This window comes from Dipodomys spectabilis, unplaced genomic scaffold (assembly GCF_019054845.1).
Source record: "Dipodomys spectabilis isolate Male_0828 unplaced genomic scaffold, ASM1905484v1 ptg000003l, whole genome shotgun sequence".
Lineage (NCBI taxonomy): Eukaryota > Metazoa > Chordata > Mammalia > Rodentia > Heteromyidae > Dipodomys > Dipodomys spectabilis.
The window spans coordinates 14,854,722-14,874,589 of record NW_024870680.1 but is presented as its reverse complement, the minus strand read 5'-3'; the positions used below and the strand labels follow the sequence as shown (position 1 = coordinate 14,874,589).

Genomic DNA, 19,868 nt, shown 5'->3' with positions numbered 1-19,868 from the left:
GTGTGTGTTTGTGTGTGTGTGTGTGAGTGTTAGGGGTTGAAAATACTGGGCATTATGCATTCTAGACAAGTACTACACTGAGCTACATCCCCCTTTTTTATGTCAGAAAGTTATAACTGTATTTGGATTGCCGATCAAACATACAAAACAGTAGGAGAAGATGTTATTTAAAGAGGCTATATAAAAGAGTTCGTAATACCCCAGCACCTGTTTATCAAGGCAAAAGAATTGGCATTTCTTTTTTTTGTTTTTAGAGTTGGTTTAGTATATTATATATTTTAGCTTTGAAAGCCATAGAAATCAGTTATCCCAGTTTTTTCCTATAAAAGACCCATTTTCCCAAAGCATTATGCACAAACAATTTTAATTAGAATATGACAGATGATATTTCATAATTTTTAAATATAAAATGAAGTCAATGACTTGAAAAAGTTATTTACTGCAATGAGTTTGAGGGGAAATTTTATAATCGATACCATTACAGATACAAAGTATAACGGTTCAACTTTTTAGTGCTTGACAAGGAAGAATCATGATAAAAAGATCAATATGAAATCACTTGATTATAGTAGCAATATCTAACATTTGAAAGGTATCCATGCTCTTTTGAACAATTGTATTAGTCAGGTATAGTTATTTGGCTGCCGTTGCGCAGAGCCGGGTCCTGAGCCGGAGCCACAGCCATGAGAAGGGAGGAGATGGTGGTGGAGGAGACGCCAGGGCAGAGTGGGGAGGGGGGGGAGAATAGATTTCCAGAAGTGGGATAACTGGATCAGAGGGGTGGTTATCCTGTATAAGAGTGTGCGTCTCACTGCACCTGCAATGCCATTGAGTGTCAGAATTTTTAAACACCATACCATGCGTAGGAATTGGCATTTCTTAGGTGTATGATAGGATCTCATTTAACCATGGTAACAATTTTATGAACTGGGTATGCATTATTTCTTTAAGTTTGAGCATGTAATAAGTGGCAGACTAATGTTTAAATCCAGGGCCATCATGTTTCTGTTTTCTACTGTATTAAACTTTTTTGTTGTTGTTGGTTGTGGAGCTTGAACTCAGGGCCTGGGTGCTATCCCTGAGCTCTTCTGCTCAAGGTTAGCACTCTACCACTTTGAACCACAGCTCTACTTCTGGTTTTTGAGTGATTAATTAGAGGTAAGAGTCTCATGGGGACTTGTCTGCCTGGGGCTTTGAACCATGATTCTCACATCTCAGCCTTAGGGGCCCATGGGCACCCGGCTTACATTAAACTTTTGTAGAGATCCATCAGTAGATGACTTTGTTCTTTGCTATTATGTAATGAAACTTTGTTTTTTTTTTTTTTGAGTCCGGTCGTGGGGCCTGAACTCTGGGCCTGAGCGCTGTCCCTCAGCTCTTCAGCTCAAGGCTAGCGCTATACCACTTGAGCCACAGCGCCACTTCCGGCTTTTTTCTTTTTGCTTATGTGGTGCTGAGGAATCGAACCCAGGGCCTCGAGCATGCAAGGCAAGCGCTCTACCACTGAGCCACCTTCCCAGCCCTGTAATGAAACTTTGTGAGGCATGAAAAATTAGGAATCCTGCTGTCATTATTATTTCATTTATTTGTAGTTCAATGAAATTTTGGGTAAGGTGAATACAACCCTAATACCATTTTTTCTTTTAGCCATTAGTTAGCCTGTCTCATCACCACACTTGATCTTTATAATTGTATACAGATATAGGCTCAAGTTGTAATTTTATTTATTTAAGATACTAAAGCCCAGATAGAAGAGTGAATTGCCTGAGTATTGCTAATAAAGGGCAAACTCCAAGTCCAGTTTTTTCACAGCAGCACATTGATCTGCTGGTGTATGAAGCATGGAATGCAACAGTAGTTCTCAACTCAGCCAATTGACATAATGTATACAGATAACTGTCATCATTTGAAGGTTATCAGTGGCATCTGAGCCCCACAAAAAACCATTTGGCCTAAAATGGCAGTTGTGGTAAGAAATCTTGACCCAGAACAGTTGGCTTTGTTGCTTTATTTCTCCAGAACAAAGCATACCTACTGATGGGCTTGATTCTTTCAGAACAGGCTGTTTTTCAGTAGCTGAAAAATCTTCATTAATCATCAGGTTATATTCAGAATATTGTATTGAATTAAGCACCAGGGAGACAGAAAGTTATTAGACACATTCTGCCCCCATCAGAAAGTTCAGAAACAGGGGCTGGGAAGGTGGCTCAGTGGTAGAGTGTTTGCCTTGCATGCCCGAGGCCCTGGGTTCGATTCCTCAGCACCACATAAGCAAAAAGAAAAAAGCCAGAAGTGGCGCTGTGGCTCGAGTGGTAGAGTGCTAGCCTTGAGCTGAAGAGCTTAGGGATAGCGCCCAGGCCCAGAGTTCAGGCCCCATGACTGGACCCAAAAAAAAAAAAAAAAAAAGAAAGTTCAGAAACATCTGGAAGAGATAAAGGCTATTTAGTTACTTCTAACTGCAAATAAGCTCCCCTGGATTCTAGAAGCTATTGCATACAGTGGTGGCTATAGTCATGGATGATCCTGGTAGAAGTAGGGCTGCTGGATAGGCAAGGCACTGGTAGCTCATGCCTGTAATTGTGACTACTCAAGAGTCTTGAAATTTGGAAGATCATGGGTTGAAATCAGCCAAGGCAGAAAAGTCCATGAGACAGTATCTCCAGTTATCCAACAAAAAGAAAAATGCAGAGCTTTCTTGTTCATGCTGGTGGTCTATCATTTGAGCTTAACAAGAGCAGGAGTCCCTTGGAATTCAAGCACAAAAGTGGGGGGGGGGGGAATAGAAATAGTACTGCTGGCTTACATGGACATTTCCAATGTCTTGCTCTCTTTCCATAGTTATGCAATGCCCACCAAAACCATGGAGGTGTTGAAGCTACAGGACCAAGGCAGCAAAATGTTCCTGGACTCCGTCCTTACCACCCATGAGCGAGTGGTTCAGGTAGGTGTAGGCAAACGTGAAGTGGATTTGCTTCTTAGGTTCACTCCTTGTGTTTTTTCTTTCCTTATGCCTTTTTTTTTTTCCTTCTTAACTGCTTTGAATGAGTGTATATGCTAGAGTTTAATTCTCGCCCCCCCCGCCCCCCGTCAGTTGTGGGGCTTAAGCTCTGGTCCTGGGTGCTGTCCCTTAGCTCTACAGCTCAAGGCAAGCACCCTACCACTTGAACTACAGTTTTCTGGTGGTTTATTAGAGATAAGAGTCTAATGGACGTCCCTACCTGGGCTGGCTTTGAACCACAATCCCCAGATCTCAGCCCCCTGAGTAGCTAGGATTACAGGAGTAAGCCACCAGCGCCTGGCCTTTATCTCTCTTTTTATGCAACCTCATTTATTCTTCCAGCCTTAATGACTATATCTGTATTCTAGAATCCAATAATCCTATCCAAGATACATGTATCTAGGCTTGATCTGTGGACTGAACTTTAATACCCAGATACCTATTGGACTTCTCCATTGGGATGTTCCACAAATGCTTTCCCTGCCCTCAGTGTATACAGAACTATTTATAAGAGGAATGATTTTTCCCCTTTTCTATAAACCTTTTCATTTTTGAGCCTAATGCTTATCCTCCAATATTCAAATTCCTTAGCTTCTGTCTCTTAAAAATCTTTCAAATCTATCAGATTTGGTTTACTTCCATAACTAATGTAATCCTATCATTTTCTTCCTCTAAACTCAAGTGACTTCCATTTGCTCTAGCAGTTGTCTTCTGCTCTTTTCCTACAGAGATAGGTGAGAAGCCATACCACCATGATCGTGCTAAAAGTTATTAAAAATTCTGAGTGGCTCATGCCTATAATCCCAGCTGCTCAGGAGGCAGATATTCATCAGATGATTACTGTTTGAGACCACCTTAGGCAAAAAGTTAGGGTGACTTGTCTGAACAAATAAGCTGATTGTAGTTGTACACACCTGTATAATCTCAGCTATTTGGGAGTTATAGATAGGAGGACAAGGGTCAAAGGCAGGTCCTGGGCAAAAATAAGAGACCCTAGCTGAAAGAAAATAAAGCAAAAAGTATTGTTGCATGTGGCTCAAGTGATAGACAGATGCAGTGCCTTGAGTTCAAACCCCAGTACCATCAAAACACAAAAACAGAAAAAACAAACAAAAAAAACAAACATTAAAAAAAAAAAGTCACAGGCTAGGAATGTGGTTAGTGGAAGAGTGCTTCCTTGAGCAAAAACTCAGGGACAGTGCCTAGGCCCTGAGTTCAAGGACTAGCCTAAGAAGAGGAAGAGGAGGAAGAAGAGGAGGAGGAAGAGGAGGAAGAGGAGGAGGAGGAGGAAGAGGAGGAAGAGGAGGAGGAGGAGGAGGAAGAGGAGGAAGAGGAGGAGGAGGAGGAGGAAGAGGAGGAGGAGGAAAGCAGCAGACCTATTGTTTTTTTTTTTCACTTGTGGGCTCAACACACACACATGTAGTAGGGAGGGCTAGAAATGTGGCTTAGTGGTAGAATGCTTGCCTCGAATGCATGAAGCCCTTGGTTCAATTCCTCAATGCCACATAAACAGAAAAAAAAAACAAACAGAAATAAAGGGCTGTGGCTCAAGTGGTAGAGTGCTAGCCTTGAGAAAAAGAAGCTCAGGAACAGTGCCCACGCCCTGAGTTCAAGCCCCAAGACTGCCAAAAAATAGAAAAATATAAAAGTAGTAGGGAGGGCGGGTTGCTGGTGGCTCATGCCTGTAATACTACTCAGGAAGCTGAGATCTGAGGATCATGGTTCATAGCCAACCCAGGCAGGAAAGTCCATGAGACTATTATCTCCAATTAATCGCAGAAAAAGTGGGAAGTGGCACCGTGACTCAAATGGTAGAATGCTAGCCTTAACAAAAGTAGCCCAGAGACAGCAGCCAGGCCCAGAGATCAATCCCCAGGACCAGCAATAGTAGTAGTAGTAGTAGTAGTAGTAGTAGTAAGAACTATTTGGGAAGAAAAAGGAAATCAGCAGGAGGGGGAAGAGCCAAGAAAAAGGAAGGGAATGTGGCTTTGTGGTAGAGTCCTTGCCTAGCATGCAGGAAGCCTGAGTTTGATTTTTCAGTATCACTTAAACAAAAAGCCAGAAATGGTGCTGTGTTTCAAGTGGTAGAGTGTTAGCCTTAAGCAAAAGCAGCTCAGGGACAGTGCCCAAGCCCTGAGTTCAAGTCCCAGGACTGGCAAAGAAAGGATCATAAGCCGGGCGTCGGGAGGCTGAGATCTGAGGATCATGGTTCAAAGCCAGCCCGGGCAGGAAAGCCTGTGAGACTCTTATCTCCAATAAAAACCACTAGAAAACAGGAAGTGGCACTGTGGCTCAAGCGGTAGAGTGCTTGCCTAGAGCTGAAGAGCGCAGAGACAGCGCTCAAGCCCAGAATTCAAGCCCCATGACCAACTGGGGAAAAAAAAAAAAAAGGATCATAATGAACTGGACACTGGTGGTTCACATCTGTAATCTTATTTACTCAGGAGCCTGAAATCTGAGGATCACAATTCAAAACCAGCCTAGGCAGGAAAGTCTTTGAGACTCTTATTTCTAATTAACAACCAAAAGGCCAGAAATAGATATGTGGCTCAAATGGAAGAGTACTAGCTTTGCATATAAAAGCTTAAGAACAGCACCTTGGTCCTGAGTTCAAGCCTCAGGACCAGCACACACACATACACAAAATGTCATAATGAAACTGAGCATGGCTGCTTGTTCCTTTCAATTCCACCTACTCAGTAGGTAGAGATCAGGGGGAATGCTGTTTGAGACAAGCCTGGGCAAAAAGTTAGTGAAACTCAGTCTTTCAACAAATTAGCCATAGAGACCATAGATGGGTATCATACTCTGTGCAAAAAAATGTGAGAAAATAACAAGCACAAAAGGGCTGGGCTCAAGTGTTAGTGCAAACATGGTATCTTTAGTTTAAACTGCAGAAACCCCATCCACAATAAATAAATAAAAGTATCACAATGAAACCCATTATTTCCTTTAGTTAATATGTGCTAATAAAACTAAAAAAAAATAAAATAAAAACCTGTGGCTGTGGCTCACACATGTAATCCTAGTTACTCAGAAGGCTGAGATCTGAGGATCGTGTTAGCCCTGGCAGGAAAGTCCGTAAGACTCTTATCTCCAGTTAGCCACGAGAAAACTGGAAGTGGTGCTATGGCTCAAGTGGTAGAGCACTGGCCTTGAACTGAAGAGCTCAAGGACAGAGCCCAGGTCCAGAGTTCTAGCCCCAGGACCAACAAAAACAAAACAAGAAAAAAAAGGAAAACAAGGGCTGAGAAGGTGGCTCAGTGGTAGAGCACTTGCCTTGCATAAGGCCCTGGGTTCGATTCCTCAGGACTACATAAGCAGAAAAGGCTGGAAGTGGCTCTGTGGCTCAAGTGATAAAAGCGCTAGCCTTGAGCTGAGGAGTTGAGGGACAGCGCCCAGGCCCAGAGTTCGGGCCTCACGACCAACAAAAAACAAACAAAGAAAACCCTCAAAATCATGGCTTACCAGCTCTAAGTTCACCCTCTTTTTTTTTTTTTGGTATGGGTGTTGTTTGTTTGTTTATTTGTTTGTGTTTTTTGTGGGGTTTTTATGGGTCCGGTCGTGGGGCCTGGGCGCTGTCCCTCAGCTCTTTAGCCAAGGCTAACGCTTTACCACTTGAGCCACAGCGCCATTTCCGGCTTTTTTTTTCTGCTTATGTGGTGCTGAGGAATCGAACCCAGGGCCTCATACATGCAAGGCAAGCACTCTACCACTGAGCCACCTTCCCAGCACTTTGTGGGTTTTTTTTTTTTTTGGTTGTGAGTCTGAACTCTGGCACTGGGCACTGTCCCTCAGCTCCTCAGCTCGAGGCTAGTGCCCTACCACTTGAGCCACAGTGCCACTTCTGACTTTTTTCTGTTTATGTGGTGCTGAGGAATTGAACTCATGGCCTCATGCATGCAAAGCAAGTACTCTACCACTGAGCCAACTTCCCAGCCCTTTGTACATTTTTTATTGTAATAATACTGTACAGAGAGGTTACAGTTACATGAGCAAGGTAATGAGTGCATTTTCTATCGAGCATTGTTGCCTCCTCCTTTGTTTTTTTTCTCCTACCATCCCTTCCCTCCCACTTCCATAACTACTCACGGCCCCCCTCCTCCCCTTCCCCTCACCAAAGATGTAAAGTTCATTTTCAACATAGTGTCTTGTACATCTCATTGTATCCCTATTTAAACATTTTGTTTTTTCTCTTCCTCTCCACGAAATTAGAGAAGTATATATACAAGATGCAGGGCATGGACATCAAATACAGTGAAAACAGGGGTTATACTGCAGGGGAGGAATATACGGAGAAACAACAACAAAATAAACACATGGTACTTTATAAATACATTAGAAACAATAGCAAGAAAGAAAAAATACTTGTGTCCCTATCTTGGGGTTCATTTCGCTTAACATCATCTTACATGGTCATATGTACACAGCTTTTGACCTTTTCTACTTATCCTCCATATGTACTAGTTATTGCAAATAAGGGAAACCGTGGGACTTACGTTTTTGGGGGCCTGGCTTACTTCACTTAATATAATTTTTTCCAAGTCTTTCCATTTCCTAACAAATGGGGCGATGTCATTCTTTCTGATGGAGGCATAGAATTCCATTGTGATATAGACCACATTTTCTTGATCCATTCATCTTCTGAGGAGCATTTGGTTTGGTTCCATATCTTTCGCCTTCTTTTTGTAGCAACCTTATTGATCTATAAATGGCAGAATATATGATTTCTCATTTAAAGTATACAATTAAATAGCTTGTAATATATTTAGAAAGTTATACAACTGCTTCTATGATGATCTCACAATATTTCTTATCAACCCAAATAAATCTTGTAGTCCTTAGAAGTTATTCCTTTGTCCCAGTTTCCCTACACTCTTGGAACCACTCCTCTATTTTCTACCTTGTATGCATTTAGGTCTTCTAGGCATTTCATTTAAAAGGAATTTGTATAATTATATATAATCTGTGTAAGTGTAGAATGTATAGCCTTTTGCATCTGGGTGTTTTCATGTTTCCAAGGTATATTGATGTTGTACTATAATACTTAATTTTATGGGCAAATAACAGTTCATTTTATGGAATTTTATTATTTTTATTAACATATATTAGTTGTACAATGTGACATTTTACACATATACAAATATATGGAATTTCATTTACAGTTCTGTCACCTTACTATCAGCAAGGTAGTAAGTGGAAAGTTAAGGGAGAAATCTTAAGTGCGCTAAATTTAAAATAATGAAAAGTGCTTAGAAATCTTCATGTCTTCAAATATTATCAGATAGATCTTACTTGCTATGAGGGCCCACAGATGAATTCTGTAGTTGTCAGTTGCCTTTTTGGTTCTCCTCCTGCTTTTTGTCTTTACATCCCATTCACTCTGGCCACGTCAGGAACTAGTTCTAATAACACTGTTATTAAAATTGCCAAATACTGTTATGCATCTACATTGTTCTGAATCTTGTTTACTCCACCTTGAAAACTCTATGCTACTGTTGAATTCTCCTGTTGTTCTTCAAGTCTCTGCCCAGATGTTAGCATCTCTGGAAACTTTATTTGACCTTCTCCGACTGAATTAGTAGATATTTCTCTTGTGGTCCTCATAGCTCCCTGCATTGCCTTTCTCCTGTACATCTGATTCACCTCTGACTCTCAGGCCAAGTTCTCATCCCATTCAGCAGCTGGCCTGTTTGGATAAACCTGAGTAACATCAGAAAGTTAGCCTGGACATGGGGCCAGGAAGGTGGCTCAGTGGTAGAGTGCTTGCCTTGCATGCATGAGGCCATGGGTTCAATTCCTCAACACCACATAAGCGGAAAAAGCTGGAAGTGGTGCTGTGGCTCAAGTGGTAGATGGCTACACCTTGGTAGATGGCTAGGTTCAGAAACTAATTATGGAGTTAATCCTTCACCTTACTGGATTTGACATTGGAGCCCAGGCCATGTCTGCCCAATTATCTTTCAGTGCCCTCCCTAGAGCATCTTTACTTATTTTACAGATAAGCGGTTTGAGTGCTACATTTGCAGAGATTTTCCTGGAAATACTCCAGAGCAATCTTCCTGAAGGAGTCAAATTGTCAGTGAGGGAGGTAAGTGCTGGTTTGAGAAGAGGCCTCCCTCAAAATGAGGAGAAAGAATGGATTGCCAGGTTTTCAAAACAACAAAGTGTAGCTAGTTCTGCCCACATAATAATGAGCATTGTGCAGTCTGGAGGTACTGTGATTTTTATTGCAACACTGTGGAGGCACCCAAGGTGATGCTTTGTGTATCACAGAACTCACCTCCATCTCAGTGTCCTGCTGTTAGGCAGAACCCATGACACTTCAGATTCTCTCCTTGCAGGCAGTTATGTAACAGTAAGACCATGTTTAAAGATTGCATAGAGTGTATAAATCAGAACACAAACAGCAAAATGTTCCTTCAAGAGACATTTCCTAGACCTTCGAGGTTTCTCTATAACCTGATTGAATATATCCAGTAAAAAATACGGGTCATATAGCTGGGTGCCAGCGGCTCTTGCCTAATTGTAGCTACATGAGGTTAAGATTTGAAGATTGAAGTCTGAAACCACCCCGGGCAGAAAAACCCAAGAGACTCTGTCTTCAGTTAACCAGCAAAAAAGCTGGACTAGAAATGGCTCAAGTAATAGAGCACCATTGCTGAGCAAAAATAAATAAGCCAGGCACCAGTGGCTGATATCTAAGGCTTGAAGCCAATTAGAATAGGAAAGCTTATGAGACTCTCATCTCCAATTAACTACCAAAAAAAAAAAAAAAAAAGCAAGAACTGCAGCTGTGGCTCAGTGCTCACTTTGAAAAAAAAGAACCAGTGTGCAGGCCCTGAGTTTAAGCCCAGGACTAACAAAGAATAAAATAAATTCATGAATAAATAAATAGCTGAGTGAAAGGGCAGGGCTTTGACATCAAGCCCTGGTACTGGGGCAAAAAAAAAAAGTGCTGGTCATGAGCTAGAGCTATGACTCAAGGTTTGGGTGTTTGTATACCAAGCTTAAGCAGACAAGTTCAAGCCCCAGTACTTAAAAAAAAAAATGCTAGTCAGAAGGCTATCTGGTTGGACATGAAAAACTGGCAGAACAGGTCATTAGGAACGTTAGCCTAAATACTAGTTATTCAGGTCTATTTGCATGACACAAATCCATCAGGTCAGGTTAGACCAGTACCCTGACTTTACCCATCCCCTTTTGTTCTAAGGACATGCTTGTCAGCGTGTTGACTTTCATGTGTGAACATGGAAGTTATGTTCTGGTCAAGCTGACAAAAGATTCCAGTGCCTATAAATATAATTTCTTAATATAAAGGGATAATTTTTATATTAAAAAAAAAGTGCTGGGCTGGAAAGGTGGCTCAGTGGTAGAGCGCTTGCCTTGCATGCCTGAGGCCCTGGATTCGATTCCTCAGCACCACATAAGCAAAAAGAAAAAAGCTGGAAGTGGCACTGTGGCTCAAGTGGTAGAGCACTAGCCTTGAGCTGAAGAGCTGAGGGACAGCGCCCAGGCCCAGAGTTCAGGCCCCACGACTGGACCCCCCCCAAAAAAAGTGCTAACTGGAAGCCAGCAGCTCATGCCTGTAATCCAGCTTACTCAGGAGACTGAGATCTAAGGATCACAGTTCAAAACTAGCCAGGGCAGGAAAGAGACTCTTATCTCCAATAAACTCCTTGGAAAAAGTTGGAGTGGCACTTTGGTGCACATAGTAGAGCTCTAGCCTTGGGCAAAAGAAGTTCAGGGACAGAGCCCAGTCCGAGAGCTCAAGCCCCAGGACTAGCCAAAGAAAAAGAAAAAGTACTTTTAGTCTGATGATGTGGCTCAGTGGGGGAGCATCTGCCTAGCATGTGCAAGGTCTTGGGTTAGATCTATTTAACAAAACAACAATAACAAAAGCATAGTTCTTTACATGCCTGAGAAATCTGATTTAACTTTGAAGCTCTGATATCTAGTACAAATCTCAAACATGGTAGTGAATCTCAATCATTCTCTGCAGAGAATGGGCCCATCTTGGATGCTGTATGTATTTGAGAAACTAAAAGTTCTGTAGTAATTCCCACTACTTTTCTTTTTTGTCCTCTCCAGCACACTGAAGAAGACTTCAAAGGAAGGTTCAAAGCTCGGCCAGAACTTGAAGAACTGTTGGCCAAGCTGAACTAGCTACCACAGATGTTTCATTCCATCCAACACTAGTGGTACTGAGTCTCAAGGAGAAGAGGAGCTTCTTAGGTGGTCCGAGTTAAGTAAAAGGCTGGCCCGTTGATTTCTTAATTACTCATTTCCACACTAGGAATGCTTTCTCTCTGTGACACGGCAGTACTTGCCAGTTATTATACCACTTACCTTTGGAATAACTTGGAGTATCCTCCATCTAATAAAAATCTGCTGCTATATTTGTTACTACTGCTGTTGGTGTGTATGAGAGATGGGGAAAGGGAGGAAAAGAGAAGAGTCAGGCCATCTTGACTCTACTAAGAGATTCTTTTTTCTTTTTGTCTGATGTGTTAGCATAGAAGCATGCTTCCCTTCCATACTGTTTTGATAAGAGTGAAGTCCTCTTTTTTTTTCTTCTTGAGATAATTTCTTGCTATATAATCCTTTGTAACTCACTTTGTAACCCAAACTAATCTTGAACTTTGAGATTCTCTTGCCTGGGCTTTCCAAATTCTAGTATTTCACAAGGATGTGCCACTATGCCTGGCTTGAAATCATCTTTTAAAGCAAACTGGTGTTATAGTGATATAGGGATCATAGTACAAATAAACTCCCTATATTAGTTCATTTTGTGTTGCTATAATGAAATAACTGAAACTGGGTTCTTTTATTTTTTCCTGCCAGTTCTGGGGTTTGAACTCAAAGCCTAGGTACTGCCCCTGAGCTTTTTTTGTTTTTTGTTTTTTTTTTTTTTGGGGGGGGGGTGTCTGGTCGTGAGGCCTGAACTCTGGGCCTGGGCGCTCTCCCTCAGCTCGTCAGCTCAAGGCTAGCATGCTACCACTTGAGCCATAGCACCACTTCCGGCTTTTTTTTTCTGCTTATGTGGTGCTGAGGAATCGAACCCAGGGCCTCAGGCATGCAAGGCAAGCGCTCTATCACTGAGCCACCTTCCCAGCCCGATGCTCTTGAGCTTTTTTGCTTAAGGCTAGCATTCTACCACTTGAATCACAGCTCCCGTTCCAGCTTTTTTTGTGCTTAATTGGAGATAAGAGTCACATGGACTTTCCTGCCCAAGTTGTCTTTAAACTGCAACTCAAATCTCAGCCTCCTGAGTAGGAAACTGGGTACTTTATAAAGAAAAGAAGTACATTGATGTCACTATTCTGGAGTTTCAAGAACATGGCACCAGAGCTGGGAAGGTGGGTCAGTGGTAGAGTGCTTGCCTTGCATGCTTGCATGCCTGAGACCCTGAGTTGACTCCTCAGCACCACATAAGCAGAAAAAGTCGGAAGTGACACTGTGGCTAGCCCTGAGCTGAAGAGCTGAGGGACAGCGCCCAGGCCCAGAGTTCAAGCCCCATGACTGACAAAAAAAAATTAATTAAAAAAAAAAAAAAAAGAACATGGCACCAGAGACAGCTCAGTTGTGGTGAGGGCTCTCAGGTTTATGAAAGAGGGAGAGATCATGTGATAAGACAGGAAGCGGAGCCGGGAGCTGGTGGCTCACGCCTGTAATCCTAGTTGCTCAGGAGGCTGAGATCTGAGGATCGCAGTTCAAAGCCAGCCCAGGCAGGAAAGTCTATGAGACTCTTAACTCCAATAAACCATTCAGAAAACCAGAAGTAGAGCAATGGCTCAAGTGGTAGAGCACTAGCCTTGAGCTGAAGAGCTGAGGGACAGCGCCCAGGCCCCGAGTTCAAGCCCCACGACCTACCAAAAAAAAAAAAAAAAGACAGGAAGCTGAGAACAAGGAGGGGTTAGTCTTGTTTTTTTTTTTTTTTTTTTTTTTTTTGGGGGGGGGGGTCCGGTCGTGGGGCCTGAACTCTGGGCCTGGGCGCTGTCCCTCAGCTCTTAAGCTAAAGGCTAGCGCTCTACCACTTGAGCCACCTTCCCAACCCCTAGTCTTGTTCTTTTTATTACTGTAAGGTCTGCCCTGGGAAGGCGACACAGGCTCCTCCCTCCTCTTGGAAAAGTCTCTGCCCAGTAGTTGTGTCACCTAGGTAATTGGCACACCTGGAGGTCACATCCTGGGTCACCACAGTCACCCTTCCCATTGGACCAGGGGAGAGTCCCAGACCCTGAAGTCACATCCCCATCCAGTGTGGCCGCACCTTCTCCCCTCCCCTTTCCTACGTACACCCAGGTCAGACCTCAGCCTGCCCTTCACCATGCAGGGCTGGGGCAGCAGTTCGGTAAATAAACTTATTTTCCTGCCTGAATAGCGCTTGGTGCTCTCTTTGTCAGCTACTTAATTAAGCCTAGTATATTTAATTTACCTTACAATTACAGCCTACTATTAGAGGGTCCCAAGAAACTACTTTAATCCCTTTCCATGGCAGAGCCCTCCTCCATGACCTAATCACCTGCAAGGCATCACTTCCTAAGGTTCTGTCACTCTTAGACAGAAGACCAAGCTTCCAGTGCCTGAACCCTTGGGGAACACACTCAAACCCTATCAAAACCACTCTCTGAATAAAAAGCTTAAAGAACTTGGGATTTTGGAGAAGGATGGAGATTTTGCATATGAAAAAACTCTCCAAAACTGGGCACAGGGGGCTCACACCTGTAATCCTAGCTACTCAGGAGGCTAAGATCTAAGGATAGCTGTTCAAAAGCCAGTCCCCACAGGAATGTCGTCCGCTAGACTCTATCTCTAACCACCAGAAAATCAGAAGTAGCACTGTGGCTCAAGTGGTAGAGCACTAGCCTTGAGCTAAAGAGCTGAGGGTCAGCGCCCAGGCCCAGAGTTCAAGACCCACCACGGACAAAAACAAACAAAAAATAAAACTCCAGATGGAATTGTGGTATGTCCATAAGTAAAATAAATTGCTTTGTAAGTTAGTAACGACAAAAGTATTCAGGTAAAGGTTTATACCTGCTAATTAAGTTTTCCTGGAACAAGCTGAAGTAAGGGAAAGTAGATCTTGGGTAGGAGTCAGCAAATGACTGCCTATAAAGCAAATCCTAAACCACCATGTGCTGGTGGCTCACACCTGTAATCCTAGCTATTCAGGAGGTTGAGAACTGAGGATTGAGGTTCAAAGCCAGCTTGAGCAGGAAACTCCGTGAGTCTCTTTATCTCCAATAAACCACTGGAAAACCGGAAGTGGCACTGTGGCTTAAGTGGTAGAGTGCTAGCCTTGAGCTGAAGAGCTGAGGGACAGCGCCCAGGCCCAGAGTTCAAGCCCCAGGACCAACCAAAAAAAAAAAAAAAAAGCAAATCCTAACCCACTGACTTTTGTTGTTGTTTGGTTCTGTTTTAATGATTTATTGAGGTAAAATATGTCACAAAATCAGGTATTTTGAAATGAATATTAGTTATATAGTACAGTCACAAGACCTTCTGTCTTTATAAATAAAGGTTTATTGGAACAGACCTCTGCTCATTCACTCAATGTTGTCTATGACTGCTTTAATGCTATAATGACATGGTTGAGTAGTTACAACAGAGTACACAAAGTTAAAACACTCACTATTTGGCCCTTTGTAGAAATAGTTGTCAAAGACTTATCTAAGTCATTGAATCTCAAAACTTCTAGGGAACATGAAAATCACCAGGATGAGGTATTTTTTTTATTTTGGGGGGGAGGGGGTCCGTTCGTGGCCCTGAACTCTGGGCCTGGGCGCTGTCCCTCAGCTCTTCAGCTCAAGGCTAGCACTCTACACTTGAGCCACAGCACCACTTCTGGCTTTTTTCTTTTTGCTTATGTGATGTTGAGGAATCGAACCAGGGTCTCATGCATGCAAGGCAAGCGCTCTACCACTGAGCCACCTTCCTAGCCCCAGGACGAGTATTTTTCAGCACAGGCCCCTGTCCTAGCTTTTAAAATTTCAGGTGCATGGTGTAAGGGTCTAGACTTTGTTTCTTACAAGTTCCCAAGTGATACTTGTGCTGCTAATCCAGGATACCTCTTTAAGAACCTCTAGTTAGGTGGCCCCTTATATTTTCCCCTTTCTAAGCATTCATGCATTTATGCAGAATAGCTATCATTTGTGGAACCAGCACTTGTGCTGGGGGTCTCGGGATATTGTGTATGTGCCTGTGAATGTCTGTCTATATGAGAATATGTGAGTATGTGTGTGTGTGTATCTGAAGCTCACATTTATTGGTCTCTTCCTATTTAGAAATTCTCTTTCAGGTTATTTGTATTATCCTGATCTTACAGGTAAGAAACTGAAATTAGGACAGATGAAATCACCTTATCACACAGCTAAAAGACAATTCTCTTCCCCTTTACTTCTGTGGGGATCTGGGAGAGCTGTGAGCAGTCTCACCACTTCATGTACTTTCCTGGCTCATCAGCTTCAGTCCTGCAGTTATTTGCATTTGTTCCCTTGATCTCCATAGGTAACCACAGGAAACTCAAATTTCCTTCTAATGCATAACACTACAGGGGACAGGTACCCCTCGTTAAAATGCTCCTCTGAATTCAAATGGAAGGTTCGGCAGGTCAAGCCTTACAAGGAACCCCAATGGGAGTGAAGGCAGAATTTTCCCGTGAGAACTGATGTTTTGGTTATAGAACTGCTCGTTATTGAGTCTCCTCTAGGGAAGATAAAAAAAAAACAATAACCACAAAAAACAGAACAAATGAGTGAGACTAGGGAAGTATAATGACATAAAAGATGCAAAGGCAAATATATTCTTGTGTATTTACATGTTAATAACATATTGAGCTGAAAGAGTTTAGGAACAGCCAGCCTCATTGTTTCCTTTAACAACTGCATGATCAGGGCCCATAGAGCTGTGATTTGCCCAGTTTCACAGGGCATTTCACAGGCAGAGCAACAGCAGGATTCAGATCTCCTGATTGCCAGCCCATCCCTTTCTATTGCATCACTAAGGGATGAGTCAGACTTATCTCTTAAATAGGAGGCTGTTGGATTCTGTCTCCTCGGAACCTTCTTACCACTCACCTAGTTGATGATTTACCCTTCCACTGGAGTCAAAGGACTTTTGTTGCTCATGGTTAATCTGACCTGAGAAATGGAAATTGTTCTTAATGTCCCATCCTAGCAAAACAAATAGGAGATAGTTTTACTGGATCCTCAGGGCTACACAACAATTATAAGCTTCCTTTGGTTCTCTAGAGTAAAGCACAGGGAAAAAATGTTTTCTTAGGATCACAGAACAATGAAATGAATTAAACAGAACAAAAGTATCTGTGCTCCAAGTTGAAAATACCTTTCTCTTATCTCCTTGAGACAACTATTATAAGAAAAAGAGGCAGACAAACCTGGGTTGGCCTTGGGTTTCTGTGTGTATTAGTTTTAAAGCCCCTGGTGTTTTTTTTTTCCTGGTGTGTTTACTTCATTGAACTTCATTTTTTTTTTTTTTTTGTAAGATGAGGTTATCTCTTTTTTAGAGGTAGGAAATGGAGAAAAAGCAAAAGGCTCAGTAATTATGAGATTTTATTCCCTTCTCAACAATTGTAGTTTAGGTGTGTGTGTGTGTGTGTTTGGAGAAAAGTCTCATACTTTCTTTGAACCAGGATCCTCAGCTTCCTGAGTAGCCAGGATTACTGGTGTGAGCCACTACATCTGGCATGGTATACTTTTTTGAAAGATTTTTTTAGGACAGGCACTAGTGGCTCACATCTATAATCCTAGCTACTTAGGAAGGAGCCTGACAACTGGAGGATTGCGGTTCAAAGCCAGTCTGAGCAGAAATGAGACTCCCCATCTCCAGTTAACCAGCAAAAAAGTTGGACTGGAGGTATAGCTGAACTGGTAGAGTGCCCAGCTGTGAGCAAGCAGTCCAAGCAGACAAGAGGCTCTGAGTTCCAACTCTGGTACTGGAAACAAAACAATTTTAAATTGAAGGCATGGTTTACACATAATGAAACAGACTTTAACTGTGTATTCAGTCAATTTTGAACTGATCTGTTTTGCAACAACATCTACCACTTATTCCCAAATAAAGAACATTTGTGTTACCCCAGAAAGTTCTCTCATGTTCTTTGTCATTCTCCCCCAGAGGCATTGACTAATCTCATTTATATTGCCATAGGTTGGGTTTGCCTATTAATATGACATATAAATAGAATATGCAGTATGTCTTCTTGGGTCTGACTTCACTGATTTTGTTACATGTTTTGGTAGTTCGGTTCTTTATCATTTTAGTTTTGAATGTCTAGATGGGGTTAAAGAATTCCTAATAGGGACTGTGAAAGCATGAGGGATAGGCAGGAGAGAAAAGAGCGACAGTCATTGGATTGAAAGTCAGAATAGCTAGGTTTTACTGGTGGCTCTGTCAATACACAATCTATGGAATCATCTCTCTGGAGAAGGAAATGTACCTACCCAAGGTCATCCACTCAGCCAGTGAGTGGCACACCCATGGATTGTGCCAAGCCACTCAGTTCTCAGCTCAGTGCACTTTACTGGAACTTTTAGGAATTGATTGTTATGTAGTTCAATAACTTCCCAGAAGGACAGAATGCCTAGGTCAAACATGCAGTTTTCCTAGCTAACACCAGAAGATTCTATAGCTTTTCTTTTAGTCCTTTTCCTCTGGGTGAGAGTGCTTGTACTTTGGAAGCCTGTGAAATAACCAGCTGTGATTCTGAAAGTAGATGATTTTGTCACAGAGAAAGAAATCAAATCTGGGTGTTTGACTCTTATTAGGAAAGCTCTATGAGCATGCATTGGGTGAACTGGATCTGCTGGAAAAACTGCAGGCAGGGGTAGATAATGTGTCTTGTGCTTATTTCATTTGTACTTTGATCTCTTTGTATACATTTGATTTCGAAATGTCCAATTTTCTTGCAGAATGTAAAATGATGTTGCTGTTAACACTCTCCCTGGAATAACTCATTCTCAGACATTTCAGCTCATTCTTACAGGATCAGCTCACCATTCAGACAGAATGCCCAAGCATTCTGGGGAAAGAAAATTCTTTAAAATATAGCTACTAACCAAAGAAGAATCCCTCTTACTTCCTCTGCCAGCATTAAGCCCCTTGCTGAAGCAGAGGAGGGAGCCCCAGTATTCCCTACCAAGGGAAAGTATAAAGTTTCAGTCTGGACTCGCTCCAGTTCTCTTCCAATTTCTAAAGTCAGCAGACCAAAGATCTAGTCTGGCAACTTTACCTAGGGAGGGAGGAGTATCTTCTTACTTAACTAGTAAAACATATTACAGTGCACCTTTGTATTAGGACCTTGCAGCAGAAGAGCTAAACCATGAGTCTGATCTAAGCTTGGTCAAGAGGGGCACCCAGCCAAGAAGTCCCCCTACTCTCTTCCCAGGTGACCCAGAATTACCAGAGGTAGATGTTAGATTGTATCAGAACAGGCATAAACTACCTTCAGGCATAGACTACCTTAAGCCCCAGCTCTATGGCGGGCTGCAGAACTGAGACTGAAGAAAAACACAAAACTTTACATCTGAGTTGCTTACACTTACTAATTTTTCTTTTTTTTTTTTTTTTCGGTCGTGGGGCTTGAACTCTGGGCCTGGACGCTGTCCCTCAGCTCTTCAGCTCAAGGCGAGCGCTCTACCACTTGAGCTACAGCGCCACTTCCAGTTTTCTGGTGGTTTATTGGAGATAGGAGTCTCACGGTCTCTCCTGCCCGGGCTGGCTTTGAACCGCGATCCTCAGATCTCAGCCTCCTGAGTAGCTAGGATTACAGGCGTGAGCCACCAGCGCCCGGCATACTAATTTTTCTTGTAAAGCAAACTAATAACAAGCAGTGTGGTCACTATGTGTTAAGCTGTGCACTGGATGCTTGTGAGAGGACAAGCCAAACTTTAGAGCAAGACAGACTGAGTCCCATCTTTAGCACCTCTGTAAAAAGTGTAAAAAGCTGTGAATACTGTGTTGGGAGGACTGGTTTAGACATCATAACTAAGGATGATCATTAGTATACAATAATGATGGCAGACTTAGATTCTAAGCTCATTCATTACTTATATAACAATATTTTTACAACTCATTCTTCCAACAATTCTGAGGAAGGTCTATATTTTCTAGTTTTGAGGCTTGTGAGGAAAGTAATAAAGACATACACATTTTGTGTGTGGGTACTGGTCCTGGGCTCTAACCTAGGGCCTGGGTGTTCTCCTTGAGTTTTTTTTTTTTTTTTTTTTTTCACAAGGCTAGCACTCTACCTCTTGAGGCACAGCTCCACTTCTGGCTTTTTGTGTTTAATTGGAAATGATTCTCATGTACTTTCCTGCCCAGGCTGCCTTTGAAATGGGATCCTCAGATGTCAGTATCATGAGTAGCTAGGATTACAGGCAGGAGCCACCAGTGCCTGGCTATACACAAGTTGTTATAGGAAGCCATTATTTCTGCTAAGGATGGCCTTTCACTGATCTGTTCTAGTATCACCCTGCTGTCTCCATGACCTATTACATTTAATTACATAAGCATTAAGATGATTTCTATCTAAAATAGCTCATTTAAAAGTTTTTCTACTTTACAGTGGACAAAAGTAAAACTGTACTTCTATTTCTGAACTTTGATACTTTTCTGGGCTAGCACAGTATGTAACCTTATGAAACTGGGCAGTGGCAGTAAATCCACTGCCTGGTTAGACATATGAAGGTGAGCAACTGACACTACAGCATATTGTGTAATTAAACCTGATGTTCAGTAGATTAAAGATTTTAAATGATATGTGTGCTCATGTGGTATTAGGTATCAAATCCCAGGACTCATGCATGCTAGGCAAGTGCTCTATCATGCAGCCATATTCTTCCATTTCTTC

At 42.3% G+C, this 19,868-nt stretch overlaps 1 protein-coding gene across 2 annotated transcripts in view; it reads left to right on the top strand.

Moving 5' to 3' along the window:
* Window positions 1-11,397, top strand: part of Mrpl48 (mitochondrial ribosomal protein L48) — a 55,730-nt gene extending 44,333 nt beyond the window's left edge. For both annotated transcript variants that reach the window (XM_042688128.1, XM_042688120.1), the window contains exons 6-8: window positions 2,839-2,941; window positions 9,000-9,089; window positions 11,090-11,397. In XM_042688128.1, coding sequence (XP_042544062.1) covers window positions 2,839-2,941; window positions 9,000-9,089; window positions 11,090-11,164 — 268 coding nt within the window. In that variant the 3' untranslated portion in view covers window positions 11,165-11,397. The remainder of the gene's footprint in view (window positions 1-2,838; window positions 2,942-8,999; window positions 9,090-11,089) is intronic.
* The last annotated feature ends 8,471 nt before the right edge of the window (window positions 11,398-19,868 follow it).